This window comes from Melopsittacus undulatus, chromosome 7 (assembly GCF_012275295.1).
Source record: "Melopsittacus undulatus isolate bMelUnd1 chromosome 7, bMelUnd1.mat.Z, whole genome shotgun sequence".
Lineage (NCBI taxonomy): Eukaryota > Metazoa > Chordata > Aves > Psittaciformes > Psittaculidae > Melopsittacus > Melopsittacus undulatus.
In genome coordinates this window covers 38,067,058-38,086,584 of record NC_047533.1, presented here as the reverse complement: position 1 = coordinate 38,086,584, position 19,527 = coordinate 38,067,058, and the positions used below count along the sequence as shown (strand labels likewise).

Below are 19,527 nucleotides of genomic sequence, written 5' to 3'. Positions count from 1 at the left end.
AGTGTAATTCAGGATCTGAGTCCAAGTCGCCTCTCCAGTCCTGCACAGTCACTGCTGTGATCTTGCACAGTCAGTTTTTAACAGCTTTAGCAACAAGTCATCTGGTATATATTTGTCTAGGCATTTCCATCATTGACACTTCTAGACTGAGGGAAGCAGTTGAAAGTAGAAGCATGTTAGCTGCCCCTACCACTTTCCCTGCTGAGATTTTTCCTTTCTCACCATGCTGAATAGATAATTTTAGTTGTCCTGTGTCCCCAGTAACTAGCATCTACAATATAGGTTAGGTAAACTCTCCAGGTAAACTGCATGATTTCCCTAGGCTGTCCCTGTATGACATCAGGATTCATTTAAAATAGCGGTTATAATCTTCTTTAAAATTGAGTGAATAGCAGGTTGGCAATATGCTAATTTAAGTTAGTCAATGCAGTATATCATCTTTAACAAGTGTTCTGCTATCTCCTAGAGTAAACTTCATTGCAGTATTCAGACCAATACTTCTCTAAATTACATAACTGAGGTAGTCAACACTGTAAAAAAATTCAAAAGAAAGAAGTACAACATTTAAGAGATAAAAGAAGAAATTTTAGTTAAAATATTTTACAATAAAATAATTATGATTATAAATCTCTTTAGTTAAATATATACACATTACATGGTATTCTAAAAAGAATGAACTTATTAAAGTTTCAAGCAGATCTAATGCACAAATCCACCACTTTGTCAGCTTAGACCGTAATGTCAGTTTAACATTCATAAATGGCCGTGTCAGGCTGTGGTTTTGTGCAAAACTAAAAAAATTATGAAAAACAGATCTCCAAATCTTTCTATTTCCATGGTAAATAGATAGAAAAGGTAGTTTACACATACACACACTTACACACACAAACTCTGATTGCATACAGAGGTTAGAATGACCAGCACTAAAATAACCCCCATCTCTACAAAATAATTTCTTGAACTGATGTAGCTTTTGAAAATTACAAATTTTAAGTGCTAGGAAATTGTGCTTTTAGGCAGCCACGTGGCCAATAAGGTAGATGTTGTCATAAAGGTGCCCTACAAAATCTTCACTGATATTCTGTGCAGCTCGCCGTGTATTTCGGATGAATTCCCTTTTTGACATTTTGTTCTTCACGTGAGGGCTTGTTAGGTCAATGGAAAGTAGAATCAAAGAGTAACACAGTACGTAAACTGCATCTAGACAAGAGAGAATAAATTATAAAAAAGCTGAAAGGAAACTGTGATCATTAAAATATTGCTCCCTGTCCATGTACCTTATAGTCTTCATCATCTGGGCTTAAAATTATATATATACACACACACACACACACACACGTATACCCACACTTATATAACACCTCAAAAGGTTATCCCAGTGAAATAAAATTTAATATGGCAATTTTCAAAGTAATAATGTCAGCACATTGCCAAATTAGCATTTACAAATCTCTTAATATTTCTATGTTATCCAAAAGTTACTAAGGGCTTTGTGCACATTCATTTAAACAGATTCTTGAAGTTTTTGCAAACTAGGGTCAACATCTTGCTAAAGCTTATCTTTAAATATGTAAGCAGTCCCACTGCTGAAAAATGGCTCCTCCCAAACTAATTATAAATACTTGTTAACTTCAGTGAGGCCCAAAATTCCTTCTCATTTCTGTGAGATTATCCACAAGGCAAAATGTTAAGTGTGTAAGACTTTGCAAGAGGGAACTTCAAGATAGTACAGAGCTTGAGCACAGAAAAAAATGGAGGAAAGATAACAAGAAAATAAACCCCACTTATCAGCTAGCCCTAAGAAGAGCATCTGTATGGGTGGTTTTTGGTCTTTTTTTATCTCAAGTGGGATGATGCCTGTATACTGAAGCCTCCCAAACCATGTTTGTACTTTCAGAAATACTTGTTTAGGTGCTGATTTAAAAACTATCATAAATAGTAACAACATCCAGAAATACAAACACTGATCCACTGAATCAAATTTTTTTTCCTTACCAGGGCTAAGGCCAAGCTCTCTCATCAAATCAGGGTTACAAGCACAGAATCGGTGAGAGAACTTTGTTATGAGAGTCTCAAGGTACTCCCCACGCTCCTCAGGAGCATGAATGTGTCTGAAGAACTCTCTCAGTGCATTCGGCAAGAACTGATTTCTGAAGTTATGCAGTGTCACAAGGTCATCCAAAACATCTCGCCTAGTAGAATAAAATCCCACATAATTAGAGAATTTTCTTTTAACTGTTTAAATATGAAAACATGTATTTAAAAAAATAAATATGAAAGCTTTAGAATAGCTTATGACCATTGACTTTTGCAAACAAAATTATCAATAACAGTACAGGCCAATACAAACCCATTTTTCAGATACAGTAGTAACCCAATACAATAGAAATACACATTAATCAGAATTCCAAGTTTCTTTATATGCATATTCAATCACAGTCTACATAGAAGCTTCACCTCCTTTAAACTGACAAAGCCATTAAAAAAGAAAGTAAAAGGAATAGATTCATGTATGTCACATATTTTGGTGCCTAAGTAGAAGCTGTTACAGGAGTATCTCGTTAAAACCAGGCTTAAGTTTGACAAAATTTGGTCACAAAACCCCTTAAAGTCTAAGTCCATCAGGGTGCAATGCTCTCAAGCGTTTTCCATTGAACACAGAAACATCTAAGGGATTCAGACTAGCCTACATGAACAGATGTGCAAAAGACATCTGAAGGAAATTTGGACATAAATTTCAAGTGAACCAAAGGATATTCTCATATGTTTATCCTTTCTGTTAAACATTTCAGTACTAGGAGGGGAGTTTCAACATTTAGAAACCCAGTTTTATTTTTAGGGCCTGATTACACTCTGTTTATGAAGGGAAGATGAATGGCAGTATGGGTTGCTAATATTAACTTACAATCTCATCTGTTAAACGGGCTTGTATTTTTTCTATTGCCAACAAAAACTGATAATCTAAGCTTCACAGCACAGGACTGTCAGTGGTGATACCACTACAGAATGACTCCTTTTATTCCTTCAGTTGTTCAGGCTGAGGAGGATGAAAAGCAGAAGAGGATTCCTGCTGGAAGCACTCCTGTCCCTCTGCTCTTCCTTTTTATGTCCAGTTATTATTCTCCTCCTCTTTCAACTTTTCTTAAAATGTGTTGATGCTCCAGTCTCCTGACACTGCACTACCCCACCCTGAGGGTATCCTGGAGGGCAAGAGAAAGCATTGTGGAAGTAGAAGAGCATGCTACAGTAGGAAGAGTGTTCCCTACTGCAGTTCATGCTGTCTCCAAAAGGATGCTCAATTGGTGGGTGTTAACTTCCTTCAAGAAATACAAGACACCCAAATAATAGATGATTCAACATTAGTTAAAAAGCTACTACCTCTTGGTAAAGTGCAGCAAAATATCTATAAAATCTGAATGTAATACAGCACAAAGATTATCCTGTGCAGTTTAAATGCTGACTATAACTTCAAAACAATTAATGTCCAGAACTGCAAAAATGCAGAAAAAGTACAAGATGTGATATTTACTTGTTATAGGTGGTATTTTCAGGGGTTCTTATAAAATGTTATAGTTAATAAATATTCGAACTGAGTAACTATTCAGATTTAGCAGCAGCATTACTTAGTTGCATTTACGTATCTATAAAATTATATCAACACAAGCAAAATATTGTTGAATGGTGCAGTACATTGAAAGTGAATAGGAAATGTCTCAAGAGAAATTCAGATTACCTTTCATCAAGGTAGATTCTCAGCTTCTTCCAATTTAGTGTTCTTGTGCAAAAGATAAACTTAGCTATTTCTTTTGGCGAATCATCTAGTATGCCCTTGGACATAAAGTAGTTGACTCCCTGAGATAAAACACACGTATGTATAAACATGCATAATCTTCATAATATGTTTAGGAACAAGTATTGTGCTTGGCAGTGTATGAACTTAATCCTACTAATTAGTTGATTTGTTTTTTGGAATGATTCTTCTTTCTCAGAATCACATTTCAACATGCACAATATAGTCTAAAATTATAAATCAAATGCAAAGAAAAAATCTATTGTTATGGTTGAGATTTTACGTATACTCATGATAAGAAATTTAAAATTATGAACCCTACAGCAAGCATGTCAGTTCTTTATTAATTTCTTTACAGTGTAGGCTAGTATTTTGGTTTTCATACTTTCGTAATTGCATATACAATGATGCAGGGTCCACAACTTTTAATTTCTTAACTTTTGTAAATAAAAAAAATCTTAGCCATAATGTGTTCAGCCTTTAGTACCTTTCATTAAAACATTAATGTTCTTGCATGTATACAACATATCACATTCAAATAGATGCATTAAATGCATTTGTTTAAATGTGCAATAATGCAAATAAACACAAGCACGCGGATTTCAAAGCATAGGTAAATATCAACATATATAAATATGCGTACACAGAAAAAAAGAACACTGTGCCTAACAAACAAAAAAAAAGTTTAAAAAGATAGAACTGTGTATACTTTGTATTGATATTATGATTTCCAGAATTTTCCACACTTTGCCAAGCACACATTTCTCACGGAATACACATGCCAAATCTAATTTAAAAATATTCCAGTGATATTCTGGATTCTTTCTTTTCATTGAAATATCCCAAAGCATAAAACTATTTCCCTTATGGTATCAGAAATCAAAACCAACTTATTTTTAACATGTTCACATTTTTTAACAACAAAAATCTAAATCTGAGAATAACTAACCAACTAGTTTCAATTCAATTTGGCAGGGGCTCGGAGTGGTTTTGAGCATTTGTTACAAAGAATTGTTACAATACTTAACTACAATATCTCTTGACTATACCACAGTGTTGAAATAATGCAAAATGTGTAGGGCAGTGAATTTCTGCATAGGATAATGCACCAAGGCCACAACCTAAATCACCTTTAAAATACTTCTAAGATATTTTTTCATAAATCTTCTGATATCAGACTTCACAATATTTTGCAAGGCTGCCCTTTCAGTTTACACTACATCTATAAAGATGTAGTGGCAACCTGTCACTTCCCAGTGCTCTTCAATTTTGCTTAAAAAAGAAATAAAGGACTGAGCGCAGGTTTGGAAAGTTGTTTTATGAAACTGGTTAGTAAAGCAAAGTCTCAGTTTTATCAAGCAAAAAATAAATTATATTTATAGAAAATAGAAGTTAATTAGCGCTTTTTTTTTTTTTTTTTAAAGAGAATGGTATGGAAAAAAAATTATATAGGCAAGACCAAAAAAAGAAAAATCCTAGTAATTTTAGGCACAGATTTTAAGAAGAATCTCCATTTAGGACTGTAATGAAACATGTATTTCATTGCAAGCTTACATTTAAGTTCAAACTACATCATATTTAATTTTGTCTATAATATGGATGGTCAACATAAGGTAAAGTGCTTTCTTGAATTAGAGCTAAAGAGTAAACTAAAATGGGAGATCAAAATGAACATCAACTGTGCATTAACTCCTCAAATATTTTAGCAATTTATACAAGACTAGCAGCAGAACATACATATATACCCTTTACATATATCCTCACTTAATGTGACTTACGCGTTTGCTTCAGTAATAAGTATTTGCTTAAGGTAATACAAACTGAAGCCTGGAAAGGGAGTCTCAGTAATATTCCTGCTACAATTATTTAACAAACACCTCAGCAACATATCCAGAAAATACCTGGAATGTCATACATGAGGCAGGATAAAAATAACACCTTCTTTAAGACATACAGTGAGTTGGTTTCACTGTGACAGTAAATGCCATAAGTAATTTATTTCATGCATTAGATTTCATCTCAATGTGCAATCTTCACCTGATAGGCAAACCACGTCTTTGCAAAGCACTTTTATTCCCTGTCTCTAATTCTCAGTATCTCCCCCCACCACATATAATGCTTAACAGTATCTTTCTCTGTGAATGTAGTCTCGTTATTCATTTTCCTCATCTTCTTCACAAATGAACAGGGCATAAATAAAATATACTTCAGCATGTGCCATCATTTTTAGGCACCTTTTTATTTCTTCCTCAACAACCACAAACACTCTGCAACAATAGAAACCTGATTTCTCTTTAAAGTCCTTAAAGTTTGGCTCACAGCAAATGAAATTCATTTACAAGATTTATGGCATGTCATCAAATCAGCTTTTTGTAACACTGTAAACACTGCCTTGAACTCCTCTCAGAACCTTCACTTCAAATAAATCACTTCTGGTGGCCAAAATGCTCGCTTGTGGCAGGTATGCTAGCTGAAATAAGTAGTTCTACACATTTTAAAATCAATGCTAAGATTATCAGTCATCTGGTGATTCTCTTAGGATACATGTGACTGAAGTCAGGTTGGCAGATCTGTGACACTTTCTACCAGGTCCGAAGAGGTCTTTTTAACACTTGGGAATGAGCACACACATGGCATGCTCTTCTAATTCTGATGTAATGGAAGAGTAATTAGGTGAATAGTATAACAGCCAAGATTTCCAGTATATCTATGTCTGCCTAACTTACATGAGGAGCCTGCTTGTCACTGTAATGTTCTTAACATTGGAGAATTAGGAAAGACACCTTAAGGATACCTTGCCTTTGTGGCAAGAATGTTACCACTGAATTTCAGACAGCTCTAGATAAAACTGCAATGTATTAAAGTGCCAATTTAAATTATCATATGCAAATAACAACATAACTATAGACTAATAGCAACCAAAAAAGCCATTTGTTGTATTTCAATGTTATTTTTACAGTTGCTCATTGTGTGCCCAATCACACAATGGTTGTTTTACCAACCTGTTCTGCTACAGGATTGACAATCCTTGCTTACTTTCTACCTGTTCTCAAGAAGTTTTCCATTCATTTATATCTATGCAGGATATATAAACTAAAAAAGTTTTCTTTTTCAGAGTTGGTTTCATTTCTGCATTGATTTTATTCTCTGCTAAGAGTACTTTCAGAATATTTTAATACAGCAGTCAGTATTAAAATTTTTGTAGTTGCTTTTGCCACCTCTGTTTAGATATGTTCATAATAATGTTCATATTCAAGTGTTAATACTAACACTAAACCATCCCTCCTCCCCAAGAAACAAAAACCAAGCTCCAAAATCTTGGCTACAATAGTGCTGCTAATATGAAACAAACCAACCAAACACTAAACCAAAAAAATATTTGCATAGAAATTTTGGAATCAGCATTTTTCTACCCATATACATGATTTCTCTTTTTAATATTTAAATTGAATTGTTGCAAAGTTCAAGTTGAGAGACACTGAAGCTTTTTACCCAATGCCTATTTAAAAGTAGTGCAAGAAAATATGACACATACATTTGTCTACAGCAACAAATTTCACATAAATGGTTGTACACATGCTCAATTTATTTAGTTTAAAAAGTTTTAAGAGGTGACTAAGGAAATCACTAGAAAGTATATTAATATTCTTAGGCAATTTATAATTCTGCAGATTATATGTTTTTACATTTTGGTAGGATAACAGATATCAACATAAGATGCTGATTTCTTTCTAATCTCTATTGTATTAACAAAAAGACTATTTTGATCACCAACAAAATTAAAACATTATTAAGTAAAAGCTCAGGAAACAGGAATTCAAGTTGATATACTAGCTTAATTATTTAGATAAATTATTTAGGGCTAGTATGTGTCTGGCATAGTAGGGCCTCAACTGCTAACTAGGTAACACTAGCATTACTAGTAAATACTGATTAGACATGTATGGTATTACTACTCCCATTAGACATGTATGGTATTAGTAATCCCATTTTTCTAAGGAAACGCAATATCTTAATACATTTCATGGTGCATTTTCTGTAACAAAAGACACAGTACTGATGTAATATTTTCCAACAGAAATTTTTGTGATTCTTAGTTCCTAAGTTACAAATCAAGTTGTTGACAAATGTGGACACCATATAGAATATCACATTACAAACAGTGTCTCTTTCACTGTATGTCTTTAAAATAGTCTCAGTGATATGCAGTTATGATGGCAGAAATCATAGGTAGAAATATTTCTCATGTTACATGGAATCCATAGCTAATAATTTACAAGATTAAAGTTTTCTGACTTTAATGTAGAGTTTTCAAAAGGTTTTCAAAAGGTGGTTTATTCCACCTTTTCAAATGAATCACACAGAAGAACATCCTCCCTCTATGACATACACATACTTTTAATATTCAATAAATCAGTGCATCTCAAAATTGGCTCACTTAGTAGATCCCTATGAAATAGGGTAAGTTTTAAAAAAACTGGGCTAGAAATATACAGTACAGTAAATATTCCATCATCTGCAGACTATAATTAAAAATCAGGTAAGGTAGCTTTATGTATGTGGCTAACAATACCTTTATAATCAAGCAGAGGTCAGAAAACTGACCTCCCTAACAAAAACTAAGGGCAGTTGGTAACAAAAAAGACAATTGGAAGAGTGGAAAGCCAGGTTTAGTATAAGCACTGTCTTACTGTACTTTATTGTAATTATGCTACATAAATGAAATCCTGACCTCATTTAAGTCTGAGATTTCAGTACAGTCCAGATTCCAACAGATCCATAAAAACAAATGCTATTAAACAGCATCAGTTAGAATCATTATCATTATGTAAAACAAAACAAAAACCCAAACAAAAATCTTTCCTGACCAATCCTTCCACCTTCAGTTCCAATTTTAACTATGTTACATAGCTCTATATAATAAACTTGACAAAATATCTTGTAGGGAATTAGAAACATATACAAAACAGTGAGAAATAACTTCTGTTTGCTTACAAATTCCAAGTCATAAGCATGTGAGGTATGAAATGAGCGCTGCATGAGAAACACTTCACATACACCATACACTCTTTAGAATAAAATACAGCAGAGACCATGTAGGCAGATTGAACAACATAATGTTCATATTCAAGTGTTAATACTAACACTAAACCATCCCTCCTCCCCAAGAAACAAAAACCAAGCTCCAAAATCTTGGCTACAATAGTGCTGCCAATATGAAAAAAACAAACCAAACACTAAACCAAAAAAACCCAAACCTAAAACCAAAACCAACAAACAAACAAAAAAAGAGAAACCAAACATGCACTGGAGTTTTTTAGCTTTTTTGGTTTAGATTATGTGTAATGTGATTAGGCACATCCTTTCAGCAGAATGTGAACACCTGCTATGTATTATGCAAGCTCATGCACACAATCAGTACATTAAATTACAGCAGATACCACAACACCATGCACACAACAATGGCTAACCAGAGAATCCTACCACAAAGTGTGTAGATGCTCTTCCCTACCCCGTGAGCCACCGCTAGCTCTGGAGCTGTTGCTGTGGAGCCTGGTTACCCATTTTCATGACATGGGCGGTGTCCTTTGGAGAATCTTGCTCCTGTGGCTGTAAGTATTCCTATTTTTATAGTAATTTGATCAGGTCTGTTATCAAATGTAAAGCAGAGTTTGGTAGGAAATTCGGAGATGCAATTTGTAATAGTGGAATGTCATGTCATATCATATATTCCAGTCACAGTGTCCTTACAATCATAATGCTGCCAATACCACAGTCGTGAACAATACAAGCAATAGTATTTGTGAATTCTCCTGAAACTCAGGCCCTGAATGATTCCTACCAGGCTATGGTGCTCCACAGGGAGAGAGGAACAGAAGCCCTTAGGAGATATACTGAAGCTCTTGTCTCTCATTAGGACTGAAGCAGGTCATTTGTACTACTATTGTACAATATACCATAATGAAGCCAGAAAAAGTAAGAGTAGGATAATAGATTTAATAACTGATTTAGGTATACTACAAGGTAGCTCTAACTTGCAGATCTTGGAAAAAAATGATTTTTTTTTATCCAGTGCCTTTTGTGAAGACACCAAATGCTTTAAACCTGCCAAGATTACTTTAAATTAGTTTGGAATACAACAGCATACTATAAATGAAGATATAAGTGTAAAAAAATATATATTAAAACAAATTGAAAGACAAAGAGAAATTTGGGGAGACAAAGCTGTTACCAACTAAAACTTGGTATATTCTTAAAAAACATTTAAGTTACCTAAATATCGTGTTTCATTTATAAAACTTTACATTTACTACTAAGTTCACTAAAATCCTGCTGAAAATCAATGCTAATCACTCAAGTGGCACTGTGTATCACAGTTCAAGGCAGAGCTTTAACAGAGAAATTACAAAATATTGTAATTTGTGACTGATAAGAGTAGTGATTATCAAGCAGAATATGAGATAAAGCAAGAATTTAAACAACATGACATTACTGTAACGATGAAACTGTTTTATGTATTTCACCCTGCGGTTACACATTTGTGTTTTCTGTATATCAGCAGAATGAACTATTTGCTCCTAGAAGTGTACCTTTTCATGTCTCTTAATCCTCTTCCTACTTTGGATTTATTCAATTACCACTTCCTTCCGTATGTGCAAATACATTCAGGAAGTTAACATTACTTTTTGTTCAGTACTATGTACCACCTTTTCCTAGGAAACATGAAGCAGGAGTCTGGTTTTCTAAACAAAAGACTCTCTTTGTCACTTGGGCATTAATTGCATATCTCCCAGGCAAAAGCTGTCTACTTTCAAACTCTTTTCTTCTCTGAAAGGTGACAGAGTGAAAGCAGAAACTGACTTTCCCAGTTAGTTTCATGAATCAATATATGGAAACCTTCTAGATTGACATGGGGTATTTTTTGAAAATAACTACGTTGTTACGTACTATAAAGAAAGATTATATCTATGCATAAGAAACATCCACAGAAATAAAATCAAACTGATCTTTAGAATAGTTCATAATGTCATCTTCATAATATTTCAAGATTTGCTCCTTGACAGTGAAAATACTTAAAAAATCTCTTAAAAGAAGCCATAAATTTCATAGAAGTAATTTGTGTTACTTTATACCTCACCCTACTATAACTGATGTGGGATCAAACTAACTCTGCAGGCCTATTATTATTAATTTTAAATTCACCATTGTCTCCACAGTATAGGATACCTGTCTCATTTCTAAGTCAGTATTTCTGAATTTCTGGAATTCATAGGTTAGACCGCTGTACAGAGCGCTTAAGAAGCAAGCCATGTTAATGATGTGCACAGGTACCATCTGCAAAAATGATCAGGATAGGGCTGTAACTTACTATTAACCACTCCTATGTTAAAAAAAACCAACAAAAAACCCACCAAAACAACTATTAAAACTTAGCTTTTAATCTAGCTATGATTATAAAACAGCAATCACAATTATTTAACTGTTTACTACTATCAATAAGAGTTCACTTACCTCATCAGGGTTGGCATTAAAGGTGAGACTGCCCTCATCTAGCTGCATATACAATTTTCTAAAAGAAAATCCTAGAGGTGGATTCTTATTGTATATAGAACAGTGACCCCAAGTGGATTTGCACAACCTATGAAAATAGAATGTCTGTTATTAAAATTCCTTTCTGTATTTCATGTATTTTACAGAAGCAAAATGTAATCAAGACTGCAAAGTCAAATACTCAAATTATATGAAAAGTTAGAAAGAAGTTGCTTGTTACACTTAGCTGTTCATGCTTTTATATGTATGTTGCTGAAATTTTCCAATTATATGATTATAATTTTCTTCTCACAGCTTTTGGTGTATTTGAATGCAATCTCAAAACATAACCCAGTAGGTGGCATCATAACGACATTCACATAGCTGAGACTTCTGTCACTTCCAGTATTTGAACAGTGGGTAACTGTCACAAGTTGCTCTGCAGCAGTATGACAGATTAAAAAATTGTGCTTCTTTTCTTGTGCCCCAGCTGTACAGTGAGTGGGACTCCACATCTGCACAAAATTATGCCATTAACTTATATCACTTTCCTTGACTGTCCTTTTCCACCCACCTGGCCTCTTTCCAGTTTGACCAGTCCTAATTCTTCAGTGCAGCCCCATCCCTTTATATCTTCCATTACTTCTCAGCTTCTTTCCCTCTTATCACACCCTGACTCCATATCTTAGTTTCATCAGTTTATGTTCATCTCAGTCTCTTTGATGACATCATCTAAAATTGTCTTGAACTTCCACTTCCTGGGCAACCCACTTGTTATCTAGATTCCTTACTGAATTGGTAGTTTTGCTTCAACGCATCTGTTTTGTAAATAATTAGGCACAATGTTTAGGACCCAGCAGGCAGCCACTGAGGACATGGGAGTGACTTTGATTTTAGGCTTTGGCAAGTCCTGTGGCTGCAGTTCTGAGTTCAGTCCAAATTAGACCCAGGTTCCTGAACTGAAAACAAACATATCCAATGCATACGCAATGTTGAAAACTAAGATAACTATAGAGATTATTCAAATTAACATCTTTATCAATTTGCTAAATCAGGACACATTTTCACTAACAAAGTGTGTACTCTGAACTGAGTACTATTTGGGAAAATTTTACTAAAAATGATTGAGCTATTTCCCAGGATGAAATCTGTGGAAAATATGTATTTTTTTTCCTTGTATTTTAAGAATATATACTACATACAACTAAGAATCTCTCCTATCTTTGGTCCAGGGAATTTATTTTTATTTAGTGTGGGTTTTTTATACCAAGAACTGAGTAAAATACAATGGATACTGAAATCAACTTAGAAGCTTAGCAGGATCTTAACTAGAATTCCTGTTTCCTACCAAGAAAACAGTCCCTAACAGCAGAACAATTGTGACTCAGAAGTTATAATTGCATTAACCATATTGCTGAGTTCATAAAGCATGATAAGGAAAGCTGCTTAAGTCAAATGTAGAGAGGCAAAGAAATAGATTAAAGAAGAAATGTAGAACATAATGAAAGGGAATTAAACAGGACCTGAACAACAACTCAGCAGTAATACTTTTCCTGTCTGTTGAGTTAAAGGGCAAGAATATATTGTGAAAAAAGATACAAGTTCTGCTGACCATCTACTCTAAAACTAAGTATGATTTCATGAGTCTTTCCCAGTGTTGTAAAACATCAAATATCACAGAAAATAGTTTTAATTAAATTTTGATCTTATACTATTTGATAGAGCATTCCTTTATTTGTTTCCTGGACATACAAACTCTCTGTATGTATATAAATGTGTTTCTTCCATTAGACTGCAGAAATTCCACCTGACACATGTGCAGAACTGACCTTTTCTTTCCCCATTCTATCACCATCTTCCAAAAAAACATATATATACTTCAGTTGCACTAAGACAAGAGTATTAGAGGAGTTAGAATCCCTTTCTACCTGGATTTCCTGCTGAATAGGTCTGTTTGCTCAAGCCAGGTATTTGTTTGAAGTTCAGAGAAGTAATAATACACACATTTGAGATGTGCTTTGAGCTAATACAAAAGTGAAGTTCTTGTTTTTTTCCCTCATGATATATCAAACAATGAGTGTGCAGTAATACACATGTATACTTGTACCAAGCACACTTATGTATCTAATAATCTCCGTTACTACCTGACAGTAATTAGAAATCCAGAATAAGACATTTTAAACTATATTCATATTTCCCCTGTGTCAAATTTTATTTAACTTAGCAAACCTTTGCTGAGGTTACTGTGACAAAAAGCACATATTGAGACAAATTTAAAATCTGATAATTATTTATATTTATGCCTAGGTGATTTTTTTAAATTTATTTACTTATTTTGCTTACCCTTGCCAAAGAAGCTCATCATTAGCAAGATCCTGCCAGACGCATGAAGCTAGACAGAGATCAGTTGCATTCAGGTATGACAAAATGGTAAAACTAAGTTCTGGTGGCAGCATTTCCAGGTTAATGAATCCTTCTTGTTTAGTTTTTCTGGTCTTCAACAGGTGGTAGATATCAATGCCTCCTTGGGCTTGTTTGCGATGGCTTGTATTGGAAACACTGTTGGCAGCTATCCTCCTACCATGCTCTCTTGTAAAATAGCCTTGTCCACTGTATCCTTGGTGTTGCAGTTGCTGGTTCCTAGCAACTCTCCAGAGTCCCTGACCCATCTGCGAGCCTGCTGGACATAAAATCCAAATTAAATGTTGCCAGCTATATATGAATATTTGCAAGACAGACTCAGCACACACTGGAAAAATAAAACTGTAGGATTGATTCAAATAGGAAAAAAGTGAGTTTTGTCAAAGTTATGCTGACAATATAATCTGTCTTCAGTGGAGCAACTGAATAAATACTGAAAATAAACCCATAAAAACTGGTATTTTTACAAAAGCTTTTCTGCTTGAAGAGTTATAAAATTAATACTAAGCTTCTGCGAATAGTAACAAACAGTATCTATGTCCTATGCAAGTTAAGAAGCGTTAACCTTCAGAACATTTGGATTTATTATCTTCAAACTTCCTTTAAAATGTAATAAAAATAGCTTATGTAGAGTCAGTGAAGTGCTATAAAATGTAAGAAGATATAACAATGTCCTGAATAGTGAGAAGCACACAAAATTAGGCTGTGACTGACATTAATACAAAGTTTAAAAACTGATAATGAATTAAGGATTCATTGTTTCTTGTTTCTGAGCAACTCTCCTGGGTTCAGCTGTAGCAGCTATTTTTCTCCTTCTTAATAGCTGGTGCAGTGCTGTGTTTTCAACTTTAGTCTGAGAACAACACTGATAACACAATAATGTTTTTAGTTGTTGCTATAAACATTTAGTTTAGTGTTTACTCCAATCAAGGACTTTTCAGTCTCTCATGCTCTGCCAGTGAGAAGGTGCATGGGAAGCTGGGAGGAAGCAAAGACAGGACACCTGACTCAAACTAGCCAAAATGGTATTCCATACCACAGCACATCATGCCCACTATATAAATTGGGGGGAGTTACCCGGAAGGCCCAGATCGCTGCTAGGGTTCGGCTGGGTATTGGTCAGCGGGTGGTGAGCAATTGTATTGTGCACCACTAGTGTTTATTGTTTTCTTTTCCTTTTCCCCTTTTAGTTTTATATTCTCTCCCCTTGTTATTTCCCTTATCATTATTACTATTATTATTATTGGTGGCAGCAGTAGTGGTTTTGTGTTACACTTTAGTTACTGGACTGCATGTATCTCAACCAGTGGGATTTACACTCTTTTGATTCTCTTCCCTATCCCTCTGGGAGTGGGGGGAGAAAGATAGGGGGCGTGAGTGGCTGCGTGGTTCTGAGTTACAGGCTGGGCTTAAACCACGACAGCAACCAAAATATCTTTTCAAGCTTTCCTGCACAGTAGCATAAAAACTTCAGGATAAGACTTCTATATTTTACTTATCAATGTGGGGTATTTTTCGTCAAACTTTGCTGCAGATGAGAATAAAGACAACAGATCCTGAATGTTAGTCAGTTGTCAAGATTTTTGAATGCCATAACTCAAATTTCAGTAAGCACCTATATTTACCAAGAGGGAAAAATAGTATGATTAAATTTTACTAATTCAGTATGGTAAAGTTATCATAACCCTGTCACAAGTAGTATATATATGGAGATAACTTTTCAACCTTTATTATGATGACAGATCACTAAAGTAATCATATCAGTAATCTGTAGGTTCCCAATGCTGATTTTCAAAAAAGAAACACTGATGGCCTGGTCTGCTAAGATCTCACATGTATCTGAAATTACACATATTTTTTAGCATGGGAAATTAAAAACAGGGTTTTAACACATGAATGGAAACTGTTCCACATAAAGTGAAAGAAACAAGCCATGAATGCAATGAGTAACTATGGGAGAAAATGGAGAAATTAGATAAAGTACAGGGAAAAAAAACCCCACCACAATCAAGAGGGAAGTCAACACAAGACAGGTTCATCTGGATAGTGAAGCAGTGAAGCAGTTATCTACATAACCATCCATTCAGGGAAAGTTTAAGAATTCATTCCTATATAAGGCCAAGGTTGTGAAGAAACTATAGTCATATGTATTATATTCAATTTATTAATATGCAAGACTTTACATAAATTCATCATTATTGTTATTCGTATTTCTTGTACAGATATTTGGCTTATTTTTTTTTTATTATACAGAGACAGACTAAACCATGACCAACTGCTATAAATATCAGGCAATTAAAAGTAAGGCTTACTGAGTTGCAACCATAAGTAGGATATACCACTGGCTGCAAGAATGTATGCATAAAGAAGGTATTCTCATTTTCTTGAGAACAGCATTATGAAAGTTTCAGCTGTACATAAAACATATTTTGTCACAAGAACTCTGCCTTTATTTTTCATTGCCTAGCTATATTAAAATAAAAGGTAGCAACTTTTCTAAAAGTGATGCAGTTGCTCAGTGCCACCTTTTTCTGGTTTTGAACAACCACATCACTCTAAGGAGAAGGAAGTTACTAACTTTCATCCCAAAGTAGGATCACCAACTGCTGTTAGAATAAAATCAAGAGCTATTAAATGAATCAAAGGTAGGTGTGCCATAATTGGCATTCGGGACTACAAGCATAAACTCATCAGGTCTGCTCCATCTCCAACTGTTGCTGCTATTGCCCGTGCTAAACTGGCAGAGGATACAGTGATGAGCAGTGAAGAACCAAGCTAAATACCAACTTGTGGGGGTAGGTGGTAACACCCAAGGGCTGGAAGGAGGTAACTTTCCCAAAGGATAAAAAGAGCAGACAAGGAATACAGTATTTCTGAGCATGTACAACATTTCAGAAAGGGCTACTATCACTGTGCTAGAGGATTCAATTAAGATAAAGCTCCTATTTTGCAAGTCATTGTATCTGAGCTTCCTAGTTACTCAAGTACAGTACTTGGTAAGCAGTACTGTGTATCTAAAGGAAACTAAACATCTTGGGAGGCTTCAACCAATTCTTGATCTTCGCCCCATGAGTAAACTGAACACTGACAACAATGCATTTTACTTTCAAATACGCACATGTCAAATTCAGAGGCTGTGTTCACTCTCAGAAGATATCAGATGATCTGAAGGACTGAATAATAATGACCTTTCAATTCAATTACGTAAGTTTTGAAAGAGGTAAATGTATACATACACATGTAGGTGTAACTCCAATATAATCTGCACACTTTCTCAGTGCAGCTTTTCATGAAAACAAAATCTGCCTGAAAATATAGCACTGACTATAAATAATAAAATAGCTAAGACCAAAATACTAGTTTCAGGGACAGAGAGAACCAAGAGCGATGCTTTATAATCCTTTTTTATTATTTCAAGTCCTTAACCTTAAGACAATGGAAATCAGCCAGAAGAAATATGACACTGCAGTATTAAACCTTACATTTCACAAAAGATGAAATGAGAGAACCTATTCCTTGCAAACAATGTAAGTCAAGTAGAGAGAAAGGAACATTCTGCTAAAAGCATAAATCTGTCAGCTGAGATAGCTTTTTGTAAGACAGATTAGTTATTTTGCTAGTAATATTTTTCTACCTTTTCTCACATAATTTGATATTATTACAATAAAATCATATTTCTATACACATTTGTTATCTCCCAACTGTTAAAAATCTTCTGAAAATACTAATTATTTATAATAGAAAAAGAAAAGAAAAAAAAGAAAAAAAAGTAGTAACAGGAAACTCAAGGATCTGAAGATGGTTTAAGAATTATACTGTGACAAGATTCATAATCATAATACACCAGGAAGATGAGAGAAGATGACCAGCAGCATTACCATAAACAGTCCACAGAAGGGCTGTGCCCAGTCAATTATCAAGTGAATTTATGCTACCAGGTAAGCATCTGGCAATCTTATTACAGCTTTTAAACCTCTTCAAAGTCAGATTATCTTTGTGTGCGATACACAGTACTTGTAAAGAATTTGGTAGTTGTCACAAAGGACCAGAATAAAATATCCAGATATCCAAAACCAAAGTTGCTAGTGTAATACCTTTATTGCAATATTCAGCTAGAAGTTCTTGTTCACAAAATACCTTCCATTAATGAATACTGAGCTAAAAAGATTATCAACAGCTCCTGTCAGGGCTCACAGGGTTTTTCTCCCCACACAAAAGCTAATTGCTATACATCACCGACAAAATAATCGCTTCCAAATTATTTGACACTAGAAATGTCTCCAAGACAGAAAATAAACCCCATTCTGTGTCATTCAATAAACCGGCCTTTTTAAAATGCACTCACATACTTATACAGAACATACTACTGCAGAAATAATTTTAAAGGTATCTTTAATGTTAAAAAATGATAAAAAATGTAATTAGCTCTTTAAAGTACCAACTGAATAAATTTCAGAGAAGAAACAAAATGAGACATAATTTAAACCATTCAAGAACCAGGTGCTGGAAATTCACAAGCTTTTGTATGTGTGTAGCTATATACGCCAGTTTATATGCCATTTGTTAGATCACATCTTGTTTTCCCCATAAACTTTGTAGGAATCCAGGATTAATCCTCTGAGAACTCATTCATGAAACATGTGTTAATTAGCTGTTATTACAAAGCCTTTTAAGTAAGGTGTCTAGAACTATAGTTTTAAATTATTTTGAACATACGCTTTCAATCTCCATTCTCTCCACTCAAATGTACGTTTCTCAAATGTCTCAGAAATTCCAGTTATGTAACTTTATTTAACAGGGACCTTTTGACAGCTTGGCTGTAATAACTGTCACAGTAAAAATAACAAGCTTGCTTACAGATTGCTGATCTTCTCTGGCTCTGTCTGTTATCTGTCAGTCTGCTTTCAATTTTAATCATGTCTTCTGCATGTCGGTTTGTTAGTGTACAATACATTCTTTTGTAATGTTGAAGGATACTAAAAGCTAAATGCATCCTAGATTAATGCTGTGTTGGTACTGGTTTCTACTTTATGAAATAAAACCTGACACTCGATATAAACACCCTCCATCTCATGGCAATTGAGCCCTATAGCTGCCTCTTGGCTACCGCAGCTATCCGAATAGGCAAATGTTTCTTCCTCCGATGTTACGGAACCTGAAGCTTCGTTCATCGTAGCTGCACTGCTAACCGAGGCCTGCGATACCTTGACGGAAGAGCCTTTCAAACCCAACTCAAGGCAACTACGCGTCAGCATTAGGGGCACAGCAAGTCCCTCACGCTCAGGGCAGCCCCAGCTGACAGAGGGACGCTAGGAACCACCCCTCTCGCTGAGGGCCGCGGCTGCCCAGAGGAACCCCGAAACCGCCTCCCACAGACAGGCACTAAGACTTCAGCTGCCGCAGGCCGAGACACAGCAGATCCCCAGCCACCGGGCACCAGCAAACCTAGCCCTGCGGGTGCCGCCCCCTCGTGCCATTGGGCCGTCCCAATGGCCCCGGCTCTCGATTGGGTGCGCCGCCCGTCCATCCGCAGTCGCCATCCCCCGAGGGAAAGCCGCAGGGTCCGTACCTGTGCCAGTTCGGGTCCCAACCGCCGCCGCGACGAGCCCGGCCCGAGTCCGTGCGTGAGCCTCGCCGGGCAGGAGGTGGCTGAGCAGCCCCCGGCGTGCGCGGGAGGCGGTGGGAGCAGCGGAGGCCCCTCGGCAAGCACAAACACCACCGCCGCCCCGTCTCCTTGCCTGCCAAGTTTGACGTTTGCTGTTGTTGCTGGAAGTGACGTCACCCCG

General features: G+C 35.6%; 1 protein-coding gene across 2 annotated transcripts; it reads right to left on the bottom strand.

Moving 5' to 3' along the window:
- Positions 1–563: 563 nt before the first annotated feature.
- FBXO8 (F-box protein 8) lies at positions 564–19,494 on the bottom strand. 2 transcript variants are annotated; one of them, XM_031045792.2, is made up of 6 exons: positions 19,311–19,494; positions 13,664–14,000; positions 11,303–11,429; positions 3,734–3,852; positions 1,996–2,192; positions 564–1,200 (listed from the first exon to the last, which is right to left on the bottom strand). In XM_031045792.2, the coding sequence occupies exons 2-6, from the start codon at positions 13,987–13,989 to the stop codon at positions 1,013–1,015; spliced, it is 957 nt and encodes a 318-aa protein (XP_030901652.1). In that variant the 5' UTR covers positions 13,990–14,000; positions 19,311–19,494; the 3' UTR covers positions 564–1,012. The 2 variants fall into 2 exon arrangements, with proteins under 2 accessions (XP_030901652.1, XP_005145582.1); XM_005145525.2 differs by having other exon boundaries at positions 13,664–13,997; positions 19,311–19,443.
- Positions 19,495–19,527: the final 33 nt, after the last annotated feature.